The sequence below is a fragment of the Elgaria multicarinata genome, chromosome 4 (genome assembly GCF_023053635.1).
Source record: "Elgaria multicarinata webbii isolate HBS135686 ecotype San Diego chromosome 4, rElgMul1.1.pri, whole genome shotgun sequence".
Lineage (NCBI taxonomy): Eukaryota > Metazoa > Chordata > Lepidosauria > Squamata > Anguidae > Elgaria > Elgaria multicarinata.
In genome coordinates this window covers 56,058,023-56,078,452 of record NC_086174.1, presented here as the reverse complement: position 1 = coordinate 56,078,452, position 20,430 = coordinate 56,058,023, and the positions used below count along the sequence as shown (strand labels likewise).

Below are 20,430 nucleotides of genomic sequence, written 5' to 3'. Positions count from 1 at the left end.
CATAGAGCCAGTGCAGTGGCAGAAAAGGTGAAGGCGCGTGATGAGGGAAGCGGTGGCAGGCAGCTGCTCCAGAGAGCTGCTCTTGCACTGCAGCAAATGCCACAGTGGGAGAGGGCTGTTGAGGCTTCCCAAACTAGGATGTGTTGAGGCAGCAGCAGGCCTTCCTGGTGGGGGTGGGGAGTAGCAGCGCAATTCATTCCCCTTCCCACTCCACTGCTTGATGTGAGCGCCTCATCCTGCTTCTTGATAGGGCTGGCCCTGATTGCTATTGCAGTAGCATTTGAAGCTACAAGGAGGAAAAGAGGCAGGAATGGAGGCCTCTTATGAAGGCTTTCAGGGTGACTTTGCCACCACCAGCAGGTAAGTGGAAAATGAAAGGGCATTAGTTTAGGGCACAGGGGGTGACAGGAGAGTCTTTCAGATTCCATCACACTCCTCATCGCATCATCAGGGATGCAATGGAATCCTATTTATGGGAATTGGGTCCAGAAATAACCAAGCTATTTACATTTAAAACTCAGTTTACCCAATTCTGAGGGGAGGGAAGAAGAACTTGTCCATTCCTAATATAGACTTGTATACTTTTAAATGTACTGGTCTAGTCAACATTTTAAGTAACAATGGTCTTGTTTTATACATGTTGTCGCTCAGTGGGAACTTTATGGATGCCAAGCAGGGGCAGTCAACTTAATTTGGTCTGGGGGCTGGATTGCTATCCCTGCCCCCCTGGACCAAATTGGCAGGCTAGATGATGTCAAGGGGACCTCATCCCATCCCATGATATTATCTGGCCCCACCTACTTTTCCTTTCTCCTGCGCAGAGAAAGGATCTTGGCCAGTACTTGCAGGATCCTGTTGGTTTCTGTAATTGCTGGCTGAGTCAGATGCCTCCTTCCTGCACTACTTGTGTCTCAATTGGGACATGAATGATGCAGAACGGGGCTCAGCAGACATTTGTAGGATCAGCTCCTGTTAGAGCCTGCCAAGTTGGGCACAGTGTAATCCCCGTGTTATCTCCAGGCTTTAAATGGACATAACAAAGGGATTCTTCTTTGTGCCACTCACCTTCCCATTGGGAACCCATTAAGAGGGACTCACAGAGAGCGACCAATCCTCCACAGGCCAGTTTGGGGACCTCCACAGGCCAGATGCTCTCCTCCCCTGATGCAAAGGATAAAAATCCAAATAAAGATATAAGGCCATGTCTATCATCATCATCATCATCATCATCATCAAAAAGACAAAAGGTACATAGACTTAATGAAGACAAAAACAAGCAAACAAAAATAGAAAATATAGATACAAACCTTCCATGCTAACCTGCTTTACAATCATCGCAATCCTAAATTGATTTACTTCATTCCAAAACATCTTGTCACACACATCCATTTTCATGTTTTGATAATTGGATCCATCATTCCAATAAGAAACAACATTCTCCCAAAATTCTAAAGAGTCCTTTTGCTTTTGTTGACCTTCCAAAGTTTTTCATAAGAAGTTTCCTTGTACATTAGCAATCTGTGCCAGATATTCCTCTTCCAGTCCTCTTTTGGTGATGGTTGTTGATTCCCCCCACCCCCCGCATTTCTTTGCGATAAGAATACATGCAAAAATTAATGTATTTTCTACTAATTTACACAATTTATTTGGTATCATTATTCCAAGTCCACCTAAGTGAAGGACTAAAGCAAGGCTGTTGAACTTTTTTCAGCCTGAGGGAGAAGCTCTCCGGGGCTGCATGATATTAGTGGGCAGGGCTGCATGCAAAAGCAGCAGAGTAAAAAATGCCAGCATATTTTGACTTTAAGACCTTACTGCCAGTAAGTAAGGTTAAGAAACGGCATTTCAATCTTCTAGAACAGGGAAAACTTCACAGAAGCTGGGAAACCACCAAATGACTGGTGGTCAGGGAAAATGAGGGTGGGGCCATCTGGAAAAGCCCATTGGGTCCCCGGGCCAGAGGTATTGCACCCCTGGACTAAAGGATCAAACAGCAATTTATATCCCATAATCTAAGGGCTCATCTCTTTGTAAAGGACAGTTTTCTTTTGACATGTGTATAAGCCTTAAACAAGTAACTCTGGAATTGTTCAGGAGTCAGTGCTCAGTGGTTGCAGCTGGGGAAGGAGCCCATTCATAGATCTTCTCGAGACAGAACAATCTGATTTTAAGGCACCAACGTCCATCTTGGCCCTTATTTACAGAATTCGCATGCCATGAAAATATCTCTATGTTGGTCCTGGCCCAGTTGTGTAATATATAAAAGTACGATTTTTAATGGGAACATTTCTTTTACAGAGGGGCATGTTCTCCGATGGAATGTTGGCTCATTCTTAGAAGATCCACTGGATGCCAGCAAGGTGAGGGAATGGGAAAACAGTATTTTAAATGCTTGTTTTTATATATTACATGGAAAATAGATTCACATTTCACCTTACCCATGCCATTTTGCCAATATTCTTTGCTTGCTTGAACTGCAAATCAAAACTTCCATTTAAAAATGAAGATGGAAGGAACAATCCTACGGGGATGCCCAGAAGCTTCTGCACTTGGAGGCTTATGGCCATCTATTGCAGAGCAGGAGTTGCAGTGAAGGTGATCTACACCTTGACACTCCCTCAGCTCTGCATTTTAGCTGGATGTGTTTTCACCAATCTAACCAGGAGGGGGGTGGGAAGGAGGCTGGGAAGGCTTGGGAGAACTTATATCCCCACTTCCCCAGTCCCTTCACCTTCCCCCTCCTAGGAAATGCCCCTCTCAACCCTGATTCTAGGGTAGGTTTCTTTGTAATTACTGATTAGATTTATTCTGGGCTTTGAGGCTTCCAGTTAAAAGCACCAGCTGCCCTTCCAAATCTCCCTGGACCATTTCTAAGACCAATGCAGATAATCCAGTTCTTTCATTTCTATAAGCAGTTAGGCTGAGGAACTCCTAACCCGATTTTTTTTCTGTGAAAAGCTAGCTGTAGATCTCTTCCTTTACCCCTCTTCCTCTCCCTTTGCACAAGTTCCCAGGTTCTCTTATGGAATAGAGAGATAACCTGTTTGACAGACTGATTGACATGGGTAAAGCCACTATAGAATGGTTTTTGGTTTGGCTGAGGTGATAGATTGTTTAAATATTTGATATTTATTTGTGCAGACTTCTACTGTTACTTTCTACTGTTAGTTTTACTCTACCCTGTGCCTGCTTACCCTACCCTGTACCTGTTTGCATTCTCTTCCCCTCCTTATTGTTTTACTATGATTTTATTAGATTGTAAGCCTATGCGGCAGGGTCTTGCTATTTACTGTTTTACTCTGTACAGCACCATATACACTGATGGTGCTATATAAATAATAATAATAATAATAATAATAATAATAATAATAATAATAATATTTATTGCATTTTTTGTGAACCGCCAAAGCTCCCTGGGCAGTTCACAAAAATTAAAAACATTCAGTATAAAACAAACAGTATAAAAACATGATAGAAAATACAATATAAAAGCACAACCAGGATATAATCAGTAGCACTGCAGAAATACAAATTTATAATACAATATTTAAAATACAATATGCCAGAGATACATGTTCAGATCTGGACTTAATATATACTACAGAATTTATAAAATGGGGTTACGCCAGGATATGTGAAACTCGGTCACTGAAATATGTTTATGTCATGTCCAGTCAGCCAAATAACCAGCCACTTCTCTCTCCCCCAGATCCATTCATTAATGGCTTTAAGTCAAAATGTAAACTTTTGTAAACCGCCCAGAAAGCTTTGGCTTTGGGGCAGTATATAAATGTAGTAAATAAATCAAATGGGGGGCAGGCGGAGCCTGGGCAGAGCCAAGCAAGTCCCCTTTGCTCCACTGTCAAGAGGAACGAAGGGCACATGCAGCTCGGCTTGCTGTCTGGGAAAGCCTGCACACCCCAGTAAAGCCTGCATACAGTGAAGCCTGATGGATCCAGGAAGCAAATGGCATGCGGTGGGTGTGGGTACACCCTCCAACATGAGGGGGTGTAGATACATCCACCTGATGTCTATCCAGCTCCCCACCCTGTTTTAGTTCTGCACCGTTGGCTTTGAGCAAATTTTCAAATCCAATGAATTGCCTGAATGTGCTTTAGTTGTTCTCTGTGGCTGTGCCCGAGGCTACAAGTACACTGCTTTTTTGCTGAACCAGAGGCTTCAGTTTGAAGCAGAGAAGCAGCAGGCAGGAGTGAGTGCTTAACCCTTCCTGCCCTGCTGCTTCCTCCCCTAAACACCCCCCTCTAGCTGCTTTTCCTACAGTCAGGTTCCAGATGCATGTTTGCATCATAGTGAGAAAAAGTGGCTGAAGTGACATTGCAGGGAGAAATTTAACACCTCTAGCTACTTCTCCACTCCAAACTCTTACCTTTGCCACTTTCAGGTTGTTATTTGGGTATCGAGTTCCCAAGTCTGTATTTCTATCCTAGAGGACTGAACCAGTCTTTATGTTATTTTGAAGTTTTCTTTACTACCTTTCATTCAAAATTTCCAGGGCAGTTTACAGTGTGTACTGCTGCCAAGATGTCCTCATCCACTAGGTGAGACAATTCCTTGTTAGTTCATTAGCTACGTTGGGCCAACTCTCTACGATTATTCCTGGCCTCTGCTTTAGGCATAAACTGTGCGGAGATTAAAAAATGTCCTAATAATCACCAAAGATATCAAAATTGCCTGGCACATTCTTAACATCTTCTTTTTCTGCAGCATGTAAAGCAACAAATCTGCTGGAGAGCTCATTCTGCCAAAATAGTCAACCTAGTCTATGATGAAGAAAAAAGCCTAGTGGTGACTGCTTCCATTGATAATTCTGCCAGGTTAGTTACAGTGAGCTGTAGGCATTGATTTGGAATTTGGCATATTGTATGCTTCATGTCATATTTACCTTCTCTGCCTAATGGAACCCTATCACAGTTCTGTGTACACCACTTCAGAGTTGGCTGAGATGTGCCATGGATAATCACAGACATGGCCAATCCTTGAGCTGAGTGGGAACTTGGCAGTGGAATCACAGACATGGCCAGTTCCAGAGCTGAGCATGCAGTAGCCCTATCTTGTACTATGGTGGGCTGGGCCTCCCTTGAGTTCTTAGGAACTATGGGAGGCTTATCTTGGACACACTAGCAACTCTTGGTGACAGCCATATTTTTCTTTCACAGTGCCCCAGAAGTTGCAACTTCAGGGACATTGTGTGGAAAGATATGTAGGCCTCTATTACAAAAACTTGGTCACTCACTGCTGGAAATCCATATTTTATTGTTAGCTACCTTGAGTGCTATTTTTTGGCAGAAAGTCAGGATATAAATTAAATAATTACCACAAGCAAAATAGCCATATATGTTGAAAGGTACTTAGTTCAAGACATAACCACCTTATTTCTCTTTAAAAGTTGATACTTTTAAAATATTTCTTTCCTGGCCTCCTTTCACACCTAGGCTCTGGCATTCACCTGGCGGACACTACTTTGGTTACTTTGGTCAACGCAGATTGTTTGAAATTTTTGAAGCCAGTGATATAATTTTGCCCTGTGATGTAAATGAAATTCCCTTCACAATTAAAGACGACAGCAAGTATATGGAGAAAAAGCAGAAGTTCGAATACCCTCTAGTCCTTGACAGGGAGAGGTGAGGTTGCACACGTATTGTTCTGCATTAGAATAGTCTACAGTTTCTATAGCGTACAGCATAAAAGGCCACTGCAGATTTGAGACTTCATCCACTTTTAAAGTTGGAAAACCCATGGGAACAAGGAGCTCATCAGTGTTAAAGCTAAGTTTGCAACCGATATATTTCACACAGTCTTCTGATGATATTTGCTCAGGGAAGGACACAGCTCATAGGTGTGTAATTGCTCCAATTACAGGTGGGCTGCGGAAACAGCCCCCTATCTTTTGTGCTGACCTCCTTAGCTCCTGTTTTAGAAGGCTATGGGGGCATAATTTGGCTAAAATTGGAGGGAGTCTATGCGTAGGGTTTATGGTTTTAAATAAGACCCCTCTACCTTTCCCCCTATGATTTGAATGTTGCAGGCCCTGTTGACTCTATTTCTACTCCACTTCCTGTTTTCTCCCACAATGGTCTCTGTTGAATCTATTAAATGTGCAATCCTATACATGTTTAGACAGGAAAAAAGTCCTACAGTTCACAGTGTGGCCAGGTGGGGCATGCTGGGAGTTGTGGGATTTTTTATTTATTTATTTGTCTAAATATGAATAGGATTGTGCCCTTAAAGTTTCCTTATACATACAAAGTTTTTTGGGACTGATTGGACAAGGGTTTACCCTGTCCCAAGCTATTGTATGTATCACGTTCTTCTATCATTGTTGGCCATATTTTGGTGGGAAGTGAATTTGCCCCAGCATTTGCTTACACAGTTAATTTCAGCTGCTAATAGAAAGAACAACTGCATTGTAGAGGGCAAGGAATGTGATGGGAGCAGGGGGAGGGCTAGCATTCTCCTGCTCCTTGCATGTTTGTTCTCATTGGATTTGGATTACCTGAATAGGGCTAGGATGAACCCAGCATCCCAAATATCTTTGCATTGCAATTGACAGAGGTTCTTGTCCCAGTTAAAAAGCTAGTAGTCTTCAGTTTTGTGTGTGGCTTCTCCACTATCAAGCAACTGTTTAAAGTGCTGTTTAAATGTTTATGCAACTGAAAGTTCTTTCCATGCATATATATGAGCTCCATCAGACGAGCATTTTGTTGCACGCTTGTTACTGGACACTCATGGATTTTCCGGGTCCCTCTCACAACGTCATCTGCCTCCCGCGTGCCTCCCACCCTTTTTAGCCTTCTTAGCACCAAACCCTCCCCCCATGCCCCAGTAAGTCCGACTTATTTTTAAAGACTGAATTTGCAACTATCTCCAGCTGTGTGCAGGAGAAGCAGCGCAATATTTATATACTATTCCCAACCCAAAGATTTCGGAGTGGTGAATAACAAATAGAATAAAAAAATAAAAACATATTAAAAGTATATTTTTTAAAAGAAAAAAGTTCTGATAAACGTAATTTTATTCATAACTCACTATGATGATATTGAAAGTTTCTTTTGTTTTGCAAGGATAACATTTGACCACTCCACTCTTGCGCCCCAAATCTCTTTTTTACAGGTGGAAAATGCTAACCAGAAGCTCTTTAAGTTTGAAAAAGCCAGGCCCACTTGAGGTTGATCAGGATTTCAAGTTTTTCAAAGCCCTGGCTTCTCCTAAGGTACTAAGATTCAATTGCTACTTCAGATCTCCTTTTCTGAATTTTGCTAATAGAATAGAGAAAATAAGTGTTAGGATGATAGCATCTTTTCCATTTTCCAAATTTCTGATTTCAAAGAATCATAGAATAGTAGAGTTGGAAGGGACCTATAAGGCCATCGAGTCCAACCCCCTCTGCTCAATGGCCCAGTGGGCTAATGTATGTGCAATTTCAAAACTTCTTTTTTTTCCTGTCCTGTATTTTTAACATCCACATATGCACAAAATACCAAAGAGCACATGTTGCTCTTGTGTGAAAATGTGCATGTTTTCAACCAGTAAGAGCTGATAGCTCCAATGTCAATGGGCGGTGAATCTGCTCAGTCAGGACCTGTCAGGACTCTAAAAGAGCTATCTAAGGTATGGAAGAAAGGAGGACCTTGTCTTGAGTGGATGGTTTTTTGGTTCCTCTATTTCCATAGTTCTAAATGTTGCTGTAAGAGCTAACAGTCGTCTATCAGGTCTACTGGTGGAGAGCAACCATTGCATTAAGAGATGTGTTACAGTGAATTCTGGAATTGAAAATATATTGGCTGTATTGTTTCTATCTTATAGATTAACAAACACCCTCTGGAAAGCTTCAAATCTGGAAACAAAGATATTGGTGTTGTATTTGGGTCTATACCTATATACAGGGTGAGTTCAAAGTAAATTGCTTAAATGGAAGTTTCATAAAGGAACATTAAAATTAAGCAGTTTTGAAAATTATTCTCAGATTGTGAATTACCACCATTTACTTCTGTGTTTTGATTTTTTTAAAACTCAGCTTGATTACTAGGAGTACACTGATCCCCCCCCACTTCCTAATATATCAACTTTATAAGATTCATTCCAGTTCACCTGTCATGACTAGTAACATTCAATCATCATAACTGTGAAGATGCTAAAGCATTGAGCATGAAATGTGGGCCATGAACCATCTACATTCAGTCCACTACCATAATGCCTGGCTATTTTTGCATGGGCTATATTTACAGCATCCAGGTTTTCTCAGTAGTAAATCTCATTGTATTCAATGAGCTTACTCCCAGGAAAGTGCATAAAAACACTAACTAGGAATAAGCCCCATTGAACTCTTGAGTAGACATGGTATAGAGTTGCACTGTTGTTTTGTATACAGCCAGGATGAAATCCTGGGTGTATAGATCATTCCTTAGCTCATTCTTCCCCAATCTGGTGCCTTCCAGATGTGTTGGATTGCAACTCTCAACATGGAGTTGTAAGGGTGTGTGTGTTTGGGGTGTGTGTGTCTTCTCTTGGTTCTCTGACAAATCACAGGTTGGTGGGAAACACTCAGACCAAGGTGCTCAGGTTGATCCAAGAGCTTGCGAGCAGGAGGGCCACGGCACTAAGAGCTTTTAGCTAAAATATGCTGGTATTTCTTGGTATTTTGGCCCACCTCATTTGCCTTTGGCCCCACCTACCACTGGAATGTGGCCCCCAAGAGCTTCTCTGAAATGGAACTTGGCCCTAAAGGAGCTATCCAAGCTGCTGAACCTATTTTGGATAGCTCCATTACAGATCTGGCTGGTTCTGACTAACCCCCAGAACAGATTCATAGCCCCACCAAAATTGGAACCATCACCCTCCACTTATGCCAGTTCAATCTTAAATTCATTCTTCAGTGTCACAGCAGTCTGTTACCAACTAGACTGTTACAGTGTCAAGAAACACATAAATCTCCCCCAGGCAATTTGGACTTTTGGACAACTTCCCATTTTTAGTGTATTGGTTTGAGGAATAATGTGTCATGCTTTCTGTCAGAAAAGCCATAAACCTTTCAAGGCCTTTGATTATGTTACTCCCCACTGTACAGTTAGAAATCAGTAATATCTCAGTTAACGTCATGGGGAGTTTAAAAAGAGTGTAAATGGAAACACCACCATGTTTCAGTTATTCTAGTTAGCTATCAAAGTGGGAGGAAAGTGGTGTTGTCGGCAACCATAAGCTGTTATTCTTTCATTTAAAATAAATCCAGTGCATTTCATATTTTCACAGTCACTTGACTGCTCCAAGCAGTAAGAAGTTCTAAGGGGGCAGCGCTGGTTCCCTTTGGAAGGAGGTCACTAGAGGCTTATTGGTGTTTTATGATATTTGCATTTATTTACAAATATACAGGTGGAAGCATAGCTTAAACACCCCAGCAGACATCTCAAGCTCATGGCTCCTACATCAAATCTCCTAGGAGACAATCAGCACCTTAAGACACTTACAGAGCCCAAACTCAGTTCTCTCTGGGATGGTTCTCATGATCATTGCAGCATAGCTTGCAGAATAAACAGTGAACCATTTTGAATATTCAACCCCTGACCGGACGTTGCCATGGATTGTCATGTCATCCGAACCCAGTTGAAAGGGGTTGTTTGAGGATTAAACAACCCTCAACCCTAAAACAAGGCATGGGTTATTTGAGGATTGTGTAACCCTCAAACAACCCCTACCACCTGGGCTTGCACTGCAAGCTTGGTGCCCACAGGCCTGTTACGTGATGTGCTCTCATTAGACCCGTGTACAAACTTGCACACGTTCTAACGAGACCTACACCCGCTTATAAGGAATCTTTAGACATTGGCAATAGAGTGTATGTGGCTAAGTAAGGCAATTCTTACTCAAAGAAATCTACACCATTGAATAGGATAACACCACAATGGCATATTTATTGAGGTTCAAACAGATACAAATGCACAAGCTAGTTTTGGGGAAATGAGCTGAGCAAGTAGAGGATTAGAAGTAGTTTCAAGACTGAAAAATAGACTTTCTGAGACTTAGAGCATACACACACACAGCAGGGGAAAGAGAGGAGGGAATCTCTAAACGCAATATACCTTTCCCTGAGCTGGAGCCCTTTCCTGCAGACATGAACTAGTGAGCATTGCAATTCCTGGTCTCAGGTGAAGAAGAAGGAAAAGAAAACAGGGAACTTTTGATAGGGGAGGCAGAGCACTCACCAATGGCAGCTTTCTCTGGCAAGCAGGAGTCTTGGTGAATTTTTCAGTATGGCCCTGTACTTCTGGTAAAAGAGGGAGAGAGCTTCTCCAAAACCTGAGGATTTTCATACAATCTAGAGAAAAGCAGTGACATCACTGCTCATAAGCACTGGAAGTGATGCTACTTGCTATGGGAGAAAGACATTACAAAAGAGGGTGTTTGGGGATGATGGCTGTACTTGCTGAAGACATTATTTTAACAACACATGACTTTATATAAAAGACATGTGTCCAGGCTGGAGTTTAACAATAGGAACACATTAGCATGACCAGGTATCACTCCTGCCATCCAGCGTTCATATTCTGCTTAGTTTTATCCCCACTTTTGTCTGGGGGATGCATTTGAAGAAGTCTGTCAGGAAATGGATACTTGACCTAGTCTTGTGTGATTGCTCTCAGTCTCATTCCTGCTCAGGTGGGGTATGAAGACACCTTGACTTTTTTGGCTGCTTCAAAATGGAGTCAGTACTGCTCACAAGAGCTACTTTGTAACAGGCCATGATGGACTGTCACGTTGTGTGAATCAGGTCACTATCTCTTCCTCTGTGACTGCAGATTCTCTTCACACACTCACACCTGAATTGCTTCATCCTTAGCTATGGGGAGGTCTTTCCCCTTCTATGATTGGTTTTTCCTGTTCAAAATATTCCCAAAATGATCCAGTATCAAGAAGCAACTGTCTAACCATTTTAGTTCCCACAGAAACACATCACCTGTAGTTAGGTATATATACCTAACAAAAGTATGTGCCTAGCCAGACCTAATTAGCAGGGTTGACCAGTTTTAAGCTGTCCTTCTAGCCCATTAATACTGCCCTGTCTAATTTTATGACAATATTAAATATTTGACTTGAAATATGAATGAGCAGATTTTGAAGGATTGAGCTTTAAGTAAGGAGGGCAATAGATCCTGTCAGTGAATACTGTATTTTATAGTATGGTTTTATACTGTTGTTTTATACCTTGAATGTTTTTAATTTTTGTGAACCGCCCAGAGAGCTCTGGCTATTGGGTGGTATAGAAATGTAATAAATAAATAAATAAATAAATAAATAAAACTAAAAACCAAACAGAGAAAGAATGAACAATTGTATATCCTTCTCGCTAATGGCAGTATAAGAATTAATGGTTTTAAAGTGAAGGGAGGCAAATAAAGTGACCCTGCGCCAGTTGCAACATCTGTGTGCTGGAAGATAATTCCATATGTATGGTGGCAGTGAAGCTTTTCTAGCTGATGGGTGAACTCTTCCATGTACAGTTCCGTTAAAAATCTGAAACTTTAAGGGAAAACATGCTATACCAGCAGTTCAACCGTGGAAAAAGCCATCTTGAGGAGGTGTGGAATCGTCTTCTCCTTCAGAGGTTTTTCAAGAAGAAGCTGCAGAGATGAGTAACAGACAGGCATCAGGCTTGAGATACTGTATATTATCTTGTATAAATAGGTGATCAGCTACGCACCTCCAAGGCATACAGATATGACACCATTCCAAAAGTAGAGTTTCAGCTCTTGGGTGGTATAGAAATGTAATATATAAATAAAATAAAAATAAGAAAAGAAAACCACTTGCAAAAAGATTATGTCAGAAAGCGCATTAGGTGCCTTTTCCTTCATCCAGATTTCATAAAATGTTGTAGCTGTCCACATAATTCTTGGTTTTTCTGAATTACTTGTAAAAGGTTGTAAGTCCTCCAAGACTGAAACAAATTCCTACAAGTGACCAAGATGCTTCTATGGAAAATATCGTCAAGCGAAGCAGAATTATTTCTCATTCAGTAAGTTTACTAACCAATTCTTAATGTAGTATTCATGGTAAGCCTAAGAATATGAGCCACATGTTAGAAATATTGAATTTGCGTTCCAGCCAATAGAAACAAATCTCCTTACATCCAAATAATCACTCTTTGAACTGATAGATAGATCGGACTACATTTTAGTCAGTTGGTTGGGTGCAACATCCTGTGGATAGTTTTTGATGTGTGTGTTTTAAATGAAATAAGCTTGGGATAAGTTAGATAGAAACAGTGACACAGACAAACACCATCTCTAAAATGCTTCCAGCATTCCTATTTAACCATAGGGAACCTTTAAAGTCTACGAATATTTCTACAAGTAGTTATAGTGCTACGGGAGCAAAGAGATGATTGGGATGGATTGAACCAGCTATTATACCAAACATTATTCCAACACTGCAGGAATGTCATACCAGAAGAGATTTTAGGGGAGTAAGAAAGGAGGCTTCTTATTCTATTGCTTCTCTCCTTAACTGCCAAATCAGAAGTTGTCTGCAGGAACTCCTTGCTATGTATATATTCGGAGAAATAAAAAGAGATCTTCAGATAACATTAGCAGTGGGGTGGAACAGAGGAGAGTCCACTGTCCTTTCCTGCAAGGCATGCAAAAACAATAAAGCAAGCAAGGCTTTCTTAAGTGGCAATAGTTTTCTTAGCATAAGTTGTTGGGAAAGTGATTTCAAAACCTGTGCTTGTAGTCTTGCACTGCTGTAAACCCTCTTAAATTAATTTCTAGTTACCTGTCTTCAAACAAACACATATACCTTCAACCAGATCAGGACCAATTGCAAGTGAGGCACCTTATTAGAGGCTCATGCCATTACCGTGGGAGACCAGATGACAAAGAAAATTTTCTATCCCTGCCTACAGCTTGATGCTCTCCAGGATGGTATATCTGCTGGTTTTCTTTTTTAGATTCAGAATCTTGTATAGAGAGATCGACAAAACCAGCAACTGATCAATGGGTTACTTGGCATTAAAGCTGACATAAGTAAGCACATGCCCTGCTCTTTCTCTTACAGCCATCACGTTTTGTCAATAGAAGAAGCGGAAAATCCAGCCAGACACTGCTGACCTCACCTTCTTCCTCCCCCACCAATACCACTGCAAGTACAAAACCCATGAAACAATAAGATGTGTTGCAAATAACATGGTTGAAAATAAAACGCTGATAACAACTCAAAAATAGTTATCTGATAATTTGTATCTAGTAACTAGGCATGCACAATCTTATAAACATCTACATTTTGACCGTTTCTTTATTCACTGTTAATGGGCTTTTCTACTTGAAGCTTTTAAACCAACACTATACCAAGGATTTTGGTTCCAGATTCTTTGTGAGATAACGATCTCATTCTCTACACATTTTTTTCCTGGAGATTTTCCTTCTCTGCCTTTCTCTATGTTCCATTATATAAGCTCTAGTTGTTGCTATGGTGTAGCAGAATTGTGCAACTACAGTGGGGTTTCATTCTACCATTCTCGGATATACCAGATTTTCCTTGATTTATTTATTTATCACATTTATATACTGCCCCACAGCCAAAGCTCTCTGGGCGGTTTACAACAATTAAAAATAGTAAACATTAAAAGTATATAAAATTTAAAAAACATAAAAACAGTATAAAAACAACACACACACACACTACACTGTTACAAAGAATGGGAGAGGCCCTGAAGGATGACAGCTTCATGTACTGCACCTGCAATGTACCATGAGTGAAGAATCATGAGTGCACAATAAATGCCTTTTGTAGAAAGGCTCAATAACACATGTTTGTAGCTCCTGCAGTTCCTTCAGCTTTGTTTAGTCATGATTAGTATTCTGGGTGTTCTGCAATATTACCTAGTGGCCACAGTCTGAAAAAGAGGTAAATGCACTTAACCCCACAGAATTCATTGGGCTTAAAAGGTCCTAATAGCACAATTGTATGAAGGTTTGCTTGGAAACATTGAGTTCAGTGGGGCTTAAACCCAGGTGAGTGAGTATAGGATTGTAGCCTGACTCTTTGTGCTCAATATTTAGATTAGATTTTCATTTATATTTATTTTAATTTATTATTACATTTACATCCCACCTTTTTGCCTTTTTCTAGAAACCCAAGGTGACTTGCCCCTAAACAATTGTGCTCAATATGTATAGTGAGACTATATAAAACTGAAGCAGTTATAGGAAGAAATTAGTTAATATCACATTTCTTTTTTCCTTTTTAACAGGACCAAGTATTGTGCATGCCAACCTGACAGATCTTACTGGCTTAAATCAAAATCCAGTGCACACTTAATTTTATGAACAGATTTATCTGGCATAAAGGGTGGTTGTATAACCCAGCCTCTCTGACACAGTGGTAGCACCAATACATAGAAATATTTTTATGAGGACTAGAACATATTATATACCTCAGAATATAGCATGTCTCAAGCTGAGCAGACTGGGACAAGATACACTGAAGAGTTATAATGCAGGATCCCAGTGAGAGCTTCATACTGGCCCTGTTCAGACAACATGCTAAACCATGCTGCTTAACCACAAAATAGTTAATGGAATGCATTCCGTTAACCATTTTGTGGTTAAGCAGCAGCATGTTGTCTCAATGGGGCCGCAGTGTTGCTTGGACAAGTTAGTGCTAAACCAGAAGCATTGGAAACAATACTGGAGCGGGGGGAGGGGAGTAGTGCAAAGGTACAAGAATTTTGCTCCAAAAAATAGAACCCAGGCACACTTCCACCTGACTTTGAGACTGCTATCCTATTACCTTCCTTATCCTGCAGGCGAATGCTTCTCCCCATGGGTCACTGATGCCCTCTCTTGGGAGATGCTGTTCCATGATGGCGCTCAGCCCTTATCCCATCAGGTCAGTCAACTGCCTTTTTTTCTAGCATGAAGGAACATGAGGCTCCAAAGAAGTGGGAAAGGCAAGTCCACTCACATCACAGTGTTCTGTGTTGTGCCTCACTTCTTGGGAGCAGCCCAGAGAAATGTTCTCCCCATGACATGTTATGTCAGATTATACAAGGACTCTTAAATAGACACTAATTTATCCATCGTATTGGGATATAATTATGGGTGGGACAAACTTGCCCTCTGTCGCAGACACTGCCACAAGGGGTCCCTGGCTTATATGGGTCACCCCTTAACTATTCTAAAGAGGGACATTTTGCTAGTTCTCAATATAACAGTTTTAGTAAGTCAAAAGTGTAGGTTGCTGTACAATATGTAATATTTTTGCAATTGTATATATTTTCATACTATCCATCCATGTTTAGGAGATTCATACGACCTTAATAAGTTATTTGTTGAAAGACATCTACAGATCACATTAAACCAACCAACAGTATCTAAGGTTTTATTTACCTGCCTTTGGCATCACTTTAAGTGTTAGCAGACTGGCTTAAATGCCCTGTGGATTGCACCACTACTGTTAGCTGATAAATCTGTATGGAGGAATCCCATGTTAAAACACTCTGAGCAACACTTCTGAACATTGTAAAGTGCTAGTCAAGATGTGTCAGGGAACACATTTCAAGCATATACCATTATTGCACTAGTGAACTAACTCTCAGAAGATGAAGGAAGCACTGAAGATGAAGGAAGCACTCAGCACCACTTAAGTATCCATTAAAGGTCCCCCATGTATGGTCTCACCCAGCATGACCTGGTTGGTGTGACACTATTTGGTTACATTCTCTGGATTTCATCTGCCTGGCTGGGGACTGAAAATAGAACCGAAAAGGGCATATTTGGTTTTTAAGGCCGGTTTATAAAAGTTAACTTATAATGGATGGCATGTTCCTATGTATATCAAAAATGCAGAACGCGTTTCTCGACACAAGTGTCAGAAAAGGGGGGAAAGAAAGGTCCATCCTTCCTTATCAGGGATCATTCTTTGCCATTTTGCTGGCTTTCAGTCACTTGGCATTAATTTGTTTGTGCTGATCTCAGTGGCCCCAGCCTCTCAGCAGCCCCTGTAAAAGGAAGCAGGAGGCAGCTGCTAGCAGTCTGGCTAATAGTACATGGCTGGAGGCCTATATTTTGTAACCCTGATAATGTTTTGTTTTGTTCCTTTATTTTTTCCTTACCCAGCCCTTGTCCAGTCTGCTTGCCTGGCTCTTGCCTGTCCAAAATATTCACGGTTCTATTCATGGTTCTTCTCTGACTTAAACTTCCCACCCTCATTGATGGCACATCACATTGGGACCCATGGAAGAGCTACCATAGGCCAGAATTTTTTAGGTGACAGTAGTTACTAGGCAGCTCGATTTCTGCACCCCGGCTCTTAGCTGAGGCGGTCAGCTAGCTCTGATTTAATTCTTATACTGAAATAAAGGAATCACCATGTATAGCGGAGAAAGCTCCATGTTTAAAACTAAGGAAAGTGGGGACAATGAAAGTGGTTTGGAGTGGTGGGTAGGAGAGAGATCTGGTCCTTCTTCCCATCCACATCTCCCATCACAGCTTCAGGGAGCCTTTATGCTTATGGAAGACTTTAAACCACCATGTGCTTTATGGTATTTATAATTATCTTATCAGTGTTAGTAATCTGAAAGGTTCTTTGCAATTAAATCCAATACCTTTGTTTTTTTTATAGATTAAACAGTTTCTTTAATATGTCACCATTTCACAATGTCCTCTCTATCATTACAGCAACTTACTGATTTTAAACTGGATAGATAATATTTGACTAAGAACTCTAGGTTTAAATTGATGTTCTAACACCACAGAGACATCAGGTGACATGCTAAACATCTGGTTTCTATCTTTAAACCATCGTATTTGCATACCTTCCAATTGCTGCTGGACAGCCTGCATTCTTTTAAGTCACCGATAAAGAAGTGACAACTGTGAATATATTTTCATCCCTGAAGTGGGTTTGCTAATTTACACCTACTAGAAAAAGAAAATGTTTTGCATACAAGTGACAGTAACATACAGATGCTCACTGACAACCCCTCCCACAACCCTCTGACTTTTCTCATTCTCTCTTACAAACACGAGTTAAGTATAATTCTATTAAAAGTTTTTCAGTAAACACACACAACTTTTAATTGGCCATTGAAAGATGTATTTAAAGATGCTCTTCACCATCTTTAAATGTAAACAAATAGCAACGCCGCCCACAAAAATTAATGTTGCATTCTTATGTGCTTACTCAGTGGAGCATACTTCCAAGTAAACATTTTGCATATTGTGTAAAATTATTTTTGCACCAAGAAGCACATTTACTTCAGAAGTGGTGCATGCAAGCAATTTATTATACTGATGAAGATAGAAGAAATGTATTTGTAACTTAAAGAGTCCTACTAAAATAATGAAAATAATGCTAGAGTGATGTTTAGAGCTAATGGCCCATCCTTAAAACTTGCTACAGTAGGAAGTAAGGGTTACTGAGGTCATGTCAAGGTCTAAATTTAATAAATAATGTATACTGTTGTAATATCTACACATACTACTGTAGTTCCATTGTAAATGCACCCTAAGGTGCATACAAATTTATTTTGGAAAGACAGCACATGAATCCCTTCTGTCTTCCTCCTATGCCACTTCATCTTTCATCCACATTTCTAGGATCATCTCCATCCTGAGTAACTGATTTTAGTACACATAGGCAGGGGGTTAAATTGAATCAGAGCACACCAATGCTTATCCCTGGAATCTACTGTTTAGTCAAAGGCCTTAGAACTTAGAAGGAAGATTGCTTCTGAGAGTGTGCAGAGTGCTTTTCACCAAAGAACCACCAGCCAGCACTTTATGATATGTACTGGCTGCCAGTCTGTTTCTGGGCCCAATTCAAAATGCTGGTATCCACCTTCAAAGCCCTAACAGGTTTGGGACAAAGATATCTGAAGGATTGTCTCCTTCCATATGCAACTGCTGGGACCCTAAGGGCACCCTCAGAGGCCCTCCTTCAGGTGCCCCCACCTAATGACACAAGGCAGGTAGGTGGCTGCTAAGGAAAGGGCCTTTTCAGTGGTGGCACCTCAGTTGTGGAGGCCCTCTTTAAAGAGGCACACTTGGCCCCTGCATTGTTGTCTTTTTGATGCCAGCTGCAGAGCTTTTTTATTTTCCCAGGCCCTTTAGCCCTCCAGTTTTAAAAACTGAACTAGTCTATTTTTAGATCTTTGTACTGCTGTTGACTTTTATCTTGGTTCCTACTTGTTTTGTTGTTGTTGTTTAAAACTTAGGGTTTTATACTATGTCTTCCTATGTTATTGTATCTCATAGTTTTAAATTTTGTTTTGTGAGCCCTCCAGAGAGCCTTGGTTGTAATAAGTAAATAAAGACACAAGCCTATGCATGTTGCCTACAACTCCCAGCATTCCGTAGTCAGCAGGGTTGGCTAGGAATGCTGGGAATTGTAGGACTTTTTTCTGTCTAAACATGCAATTCCTATTACGGTAGTTCTCAGCGTGGTTTTCAGGCTTGAGCCCCGCCCTCAACAAAGGTACCCTTCCCGCGAGCCCCGACATAACGCCCTCTGCCACCACCGCAATGACCAAGCCAACGGCAAGCCTTACTCCATTGCCCGGCATGCACCTCTTCACTTCGGGCAAGCTCTGTCGGCCGCGCTGCATGCCGGGCGATGTGGTCTTTTTCCTGAGGTGGGAGGCGGGGTTTGAGCAGAGCTCGGAAGGCGCGCGCGGCTTGAAAGGAGTTTTTACGGTTTCCCGCGCTCTGCTAGTCTTGTCCGGTGGACGGAAGCTGCGCGGGCGGGGGACGAGCCTCTGCTCCCGCCGACGTTTGCTGCCTCTCTTTTGGCTCAGCTCAGGGCAACGGACTTAGGCAAGTGCTGACTGGGGAGGCTGCAGGGGCGGCCGCCGCCTTTTCTTATTCGTTCGTCGGGGGTGGGGAGAGTACAAGTTTTGACTTCCCCCGCCCGGCGACGTGGGGCATTTGTCTCTCTCACCGCCGCCCCCCCCCCCAACGACTGTGTCGTCTCCCCACTTCCCAGATGGGGTGGCGGGGTGGTCTTCTTTAAGGCAGATAAGCAAGGTTATGTCCTGATCTTTCCTCTCAGCTGAGGCGTGCAAGACAAGGCTGCAGCAAGCCCACTGAATGCAAGTCCAAAATCCATATAGCGTAATTTTTTATTCATTGCATTTTTATACCGCCCAATAGCCGAAGCTCTCTGGGCGGTTCACAATGCCTTTATTAAGTCCCAAAAGGTGTGCAAGCATTCAAGAGCTTATACTTTTGGAGGCGGTGAGAGAAATCTTTGAGTTGGCCTAATAAAGATATAAGACTGTGGATTTGGGCTTTTTTTTTTTTTTTTTTTTAAATGGCCTACATGGCTTCCTTTGCATTGTTTTTAATGGTTAAATGGCCTCAAATGGAGTGATGCCCCTTAAAAAGCGGTACAAACAAGAAAAAGGAAGAGAGTGGCCTTCGCGATAATCAGGTATAAGTAAGGACCTATGGAGTATAGTTCAAAATCCCTAAAATGCTAAAAACGCTAATTATCTTATGAGATGTTTTTATAGATTCAATGATGTATATTTAGCAAATGTGTGCTTTCACAACAGTCATAGTGACAAACAATTACAATATCAAAAGCACAAAATCAAGGTTCCAATTGCAATAACAAATCAAGACGGTAATTCCAGATTATACATAACGTTTCCAATCTTCCTCAGTTGTATATCACTGTCTGTATTTTAGTTTGCTAGTCACTTGAAGCAGCCTGACGAACATACATACATAAATCACCCAACCGTCCAATTCAAACTGAAAAATTACTTTTCTGCTTGTGATAGTGATGACAATTACTCTGTAGTAAATAGTCAAACTGTTATGTCCTTTACTGAACTATACTGTAAAATAAAACATACTCATGATATTTCTACTGCTTGTATTGTAAAAAACCTTACCACGAGGAGATTTTATAACTTCCAACTCCCATAGAAAACTATATCTTTACCTTGCATAATAGCTATAATCAAAAGTATGTGCTTCATGTCCTTCTCCGGGGAGAAGGAAGCAAAACAAACACAGCTATATATCACACCTGATAAGAGCTGGTCTAATTGGAATTGAACTATTAATTATCTTTCAAAGAGGTCCAAGTGACGGCCATATTTGCGTTAGTTAGGCTGAAAAATTTGGAGATAAAGTGGAAGGTATCCTGCACTGACAACGTAACAAACGCTATCCTCTACAAAACTTATTCAAAGAAATGGAGACAAATCGAATTTGTCATTCAAACCATTGGGAGACATAGAACCTAATTTAAAAATCCAATGTGCCTCCCTTTTTAACAAAAGTTCAGAAATGCACACATGTTTATAGAATTGTTGTTTGATATGATCTGTTGGAGTTATTTTGTAGATTAAGATGAACATTAATTCATCAAAATGTGTGACCATTTTGTAACATTTGAGAGAGTCCC

At 41.1% G+C, this 20,430-nt stretch overlaps 1 protein-coding gene across 1 annotated transcript in view; it reads left to right on the top strand.

Annotated features, from left to right (window-relative positions):
* Positions 1–14,331, top strand: part of WDR64 (WD repeat domain 64) — an 87,878-nt gene extending 73,547 nt beyond the window's left edge. The window contains exons 22-29 of the mRNA XM_063125413.1: positions 2,299–2,360; positions 4,726–4,835; positions 5,454–5,642; positions 7,132–7,231; positions 7,825–7,905; positions 11,933–12,028; positions 12,783–12,837; positions 14,264–14,331. Of these exons, the coding sequence (XP_062981483.1) occupies positions 2,299–2,360; positions 4,726–4,835; positions 5,454–5,642; positions 7,132–7,231; positions 7,825–7,905; positions 11,933–12,028; positions 12,783–12,837; positions 14,264–14,331 (761 nt within the window). The remainder of the gene's footprint in view (positions 1–2,298; positions 2,361–4,725; positions 4,836–5,453; positions 5,643–7,131; positions 7,232–7,824; positions 7,906–11,932; positions 12,029–12,782; positions 12,838–14,263) is intronic.
* The last annotated feature ends 6,099 nt before the right edge of the window (positions 14,332–20,430 follow it).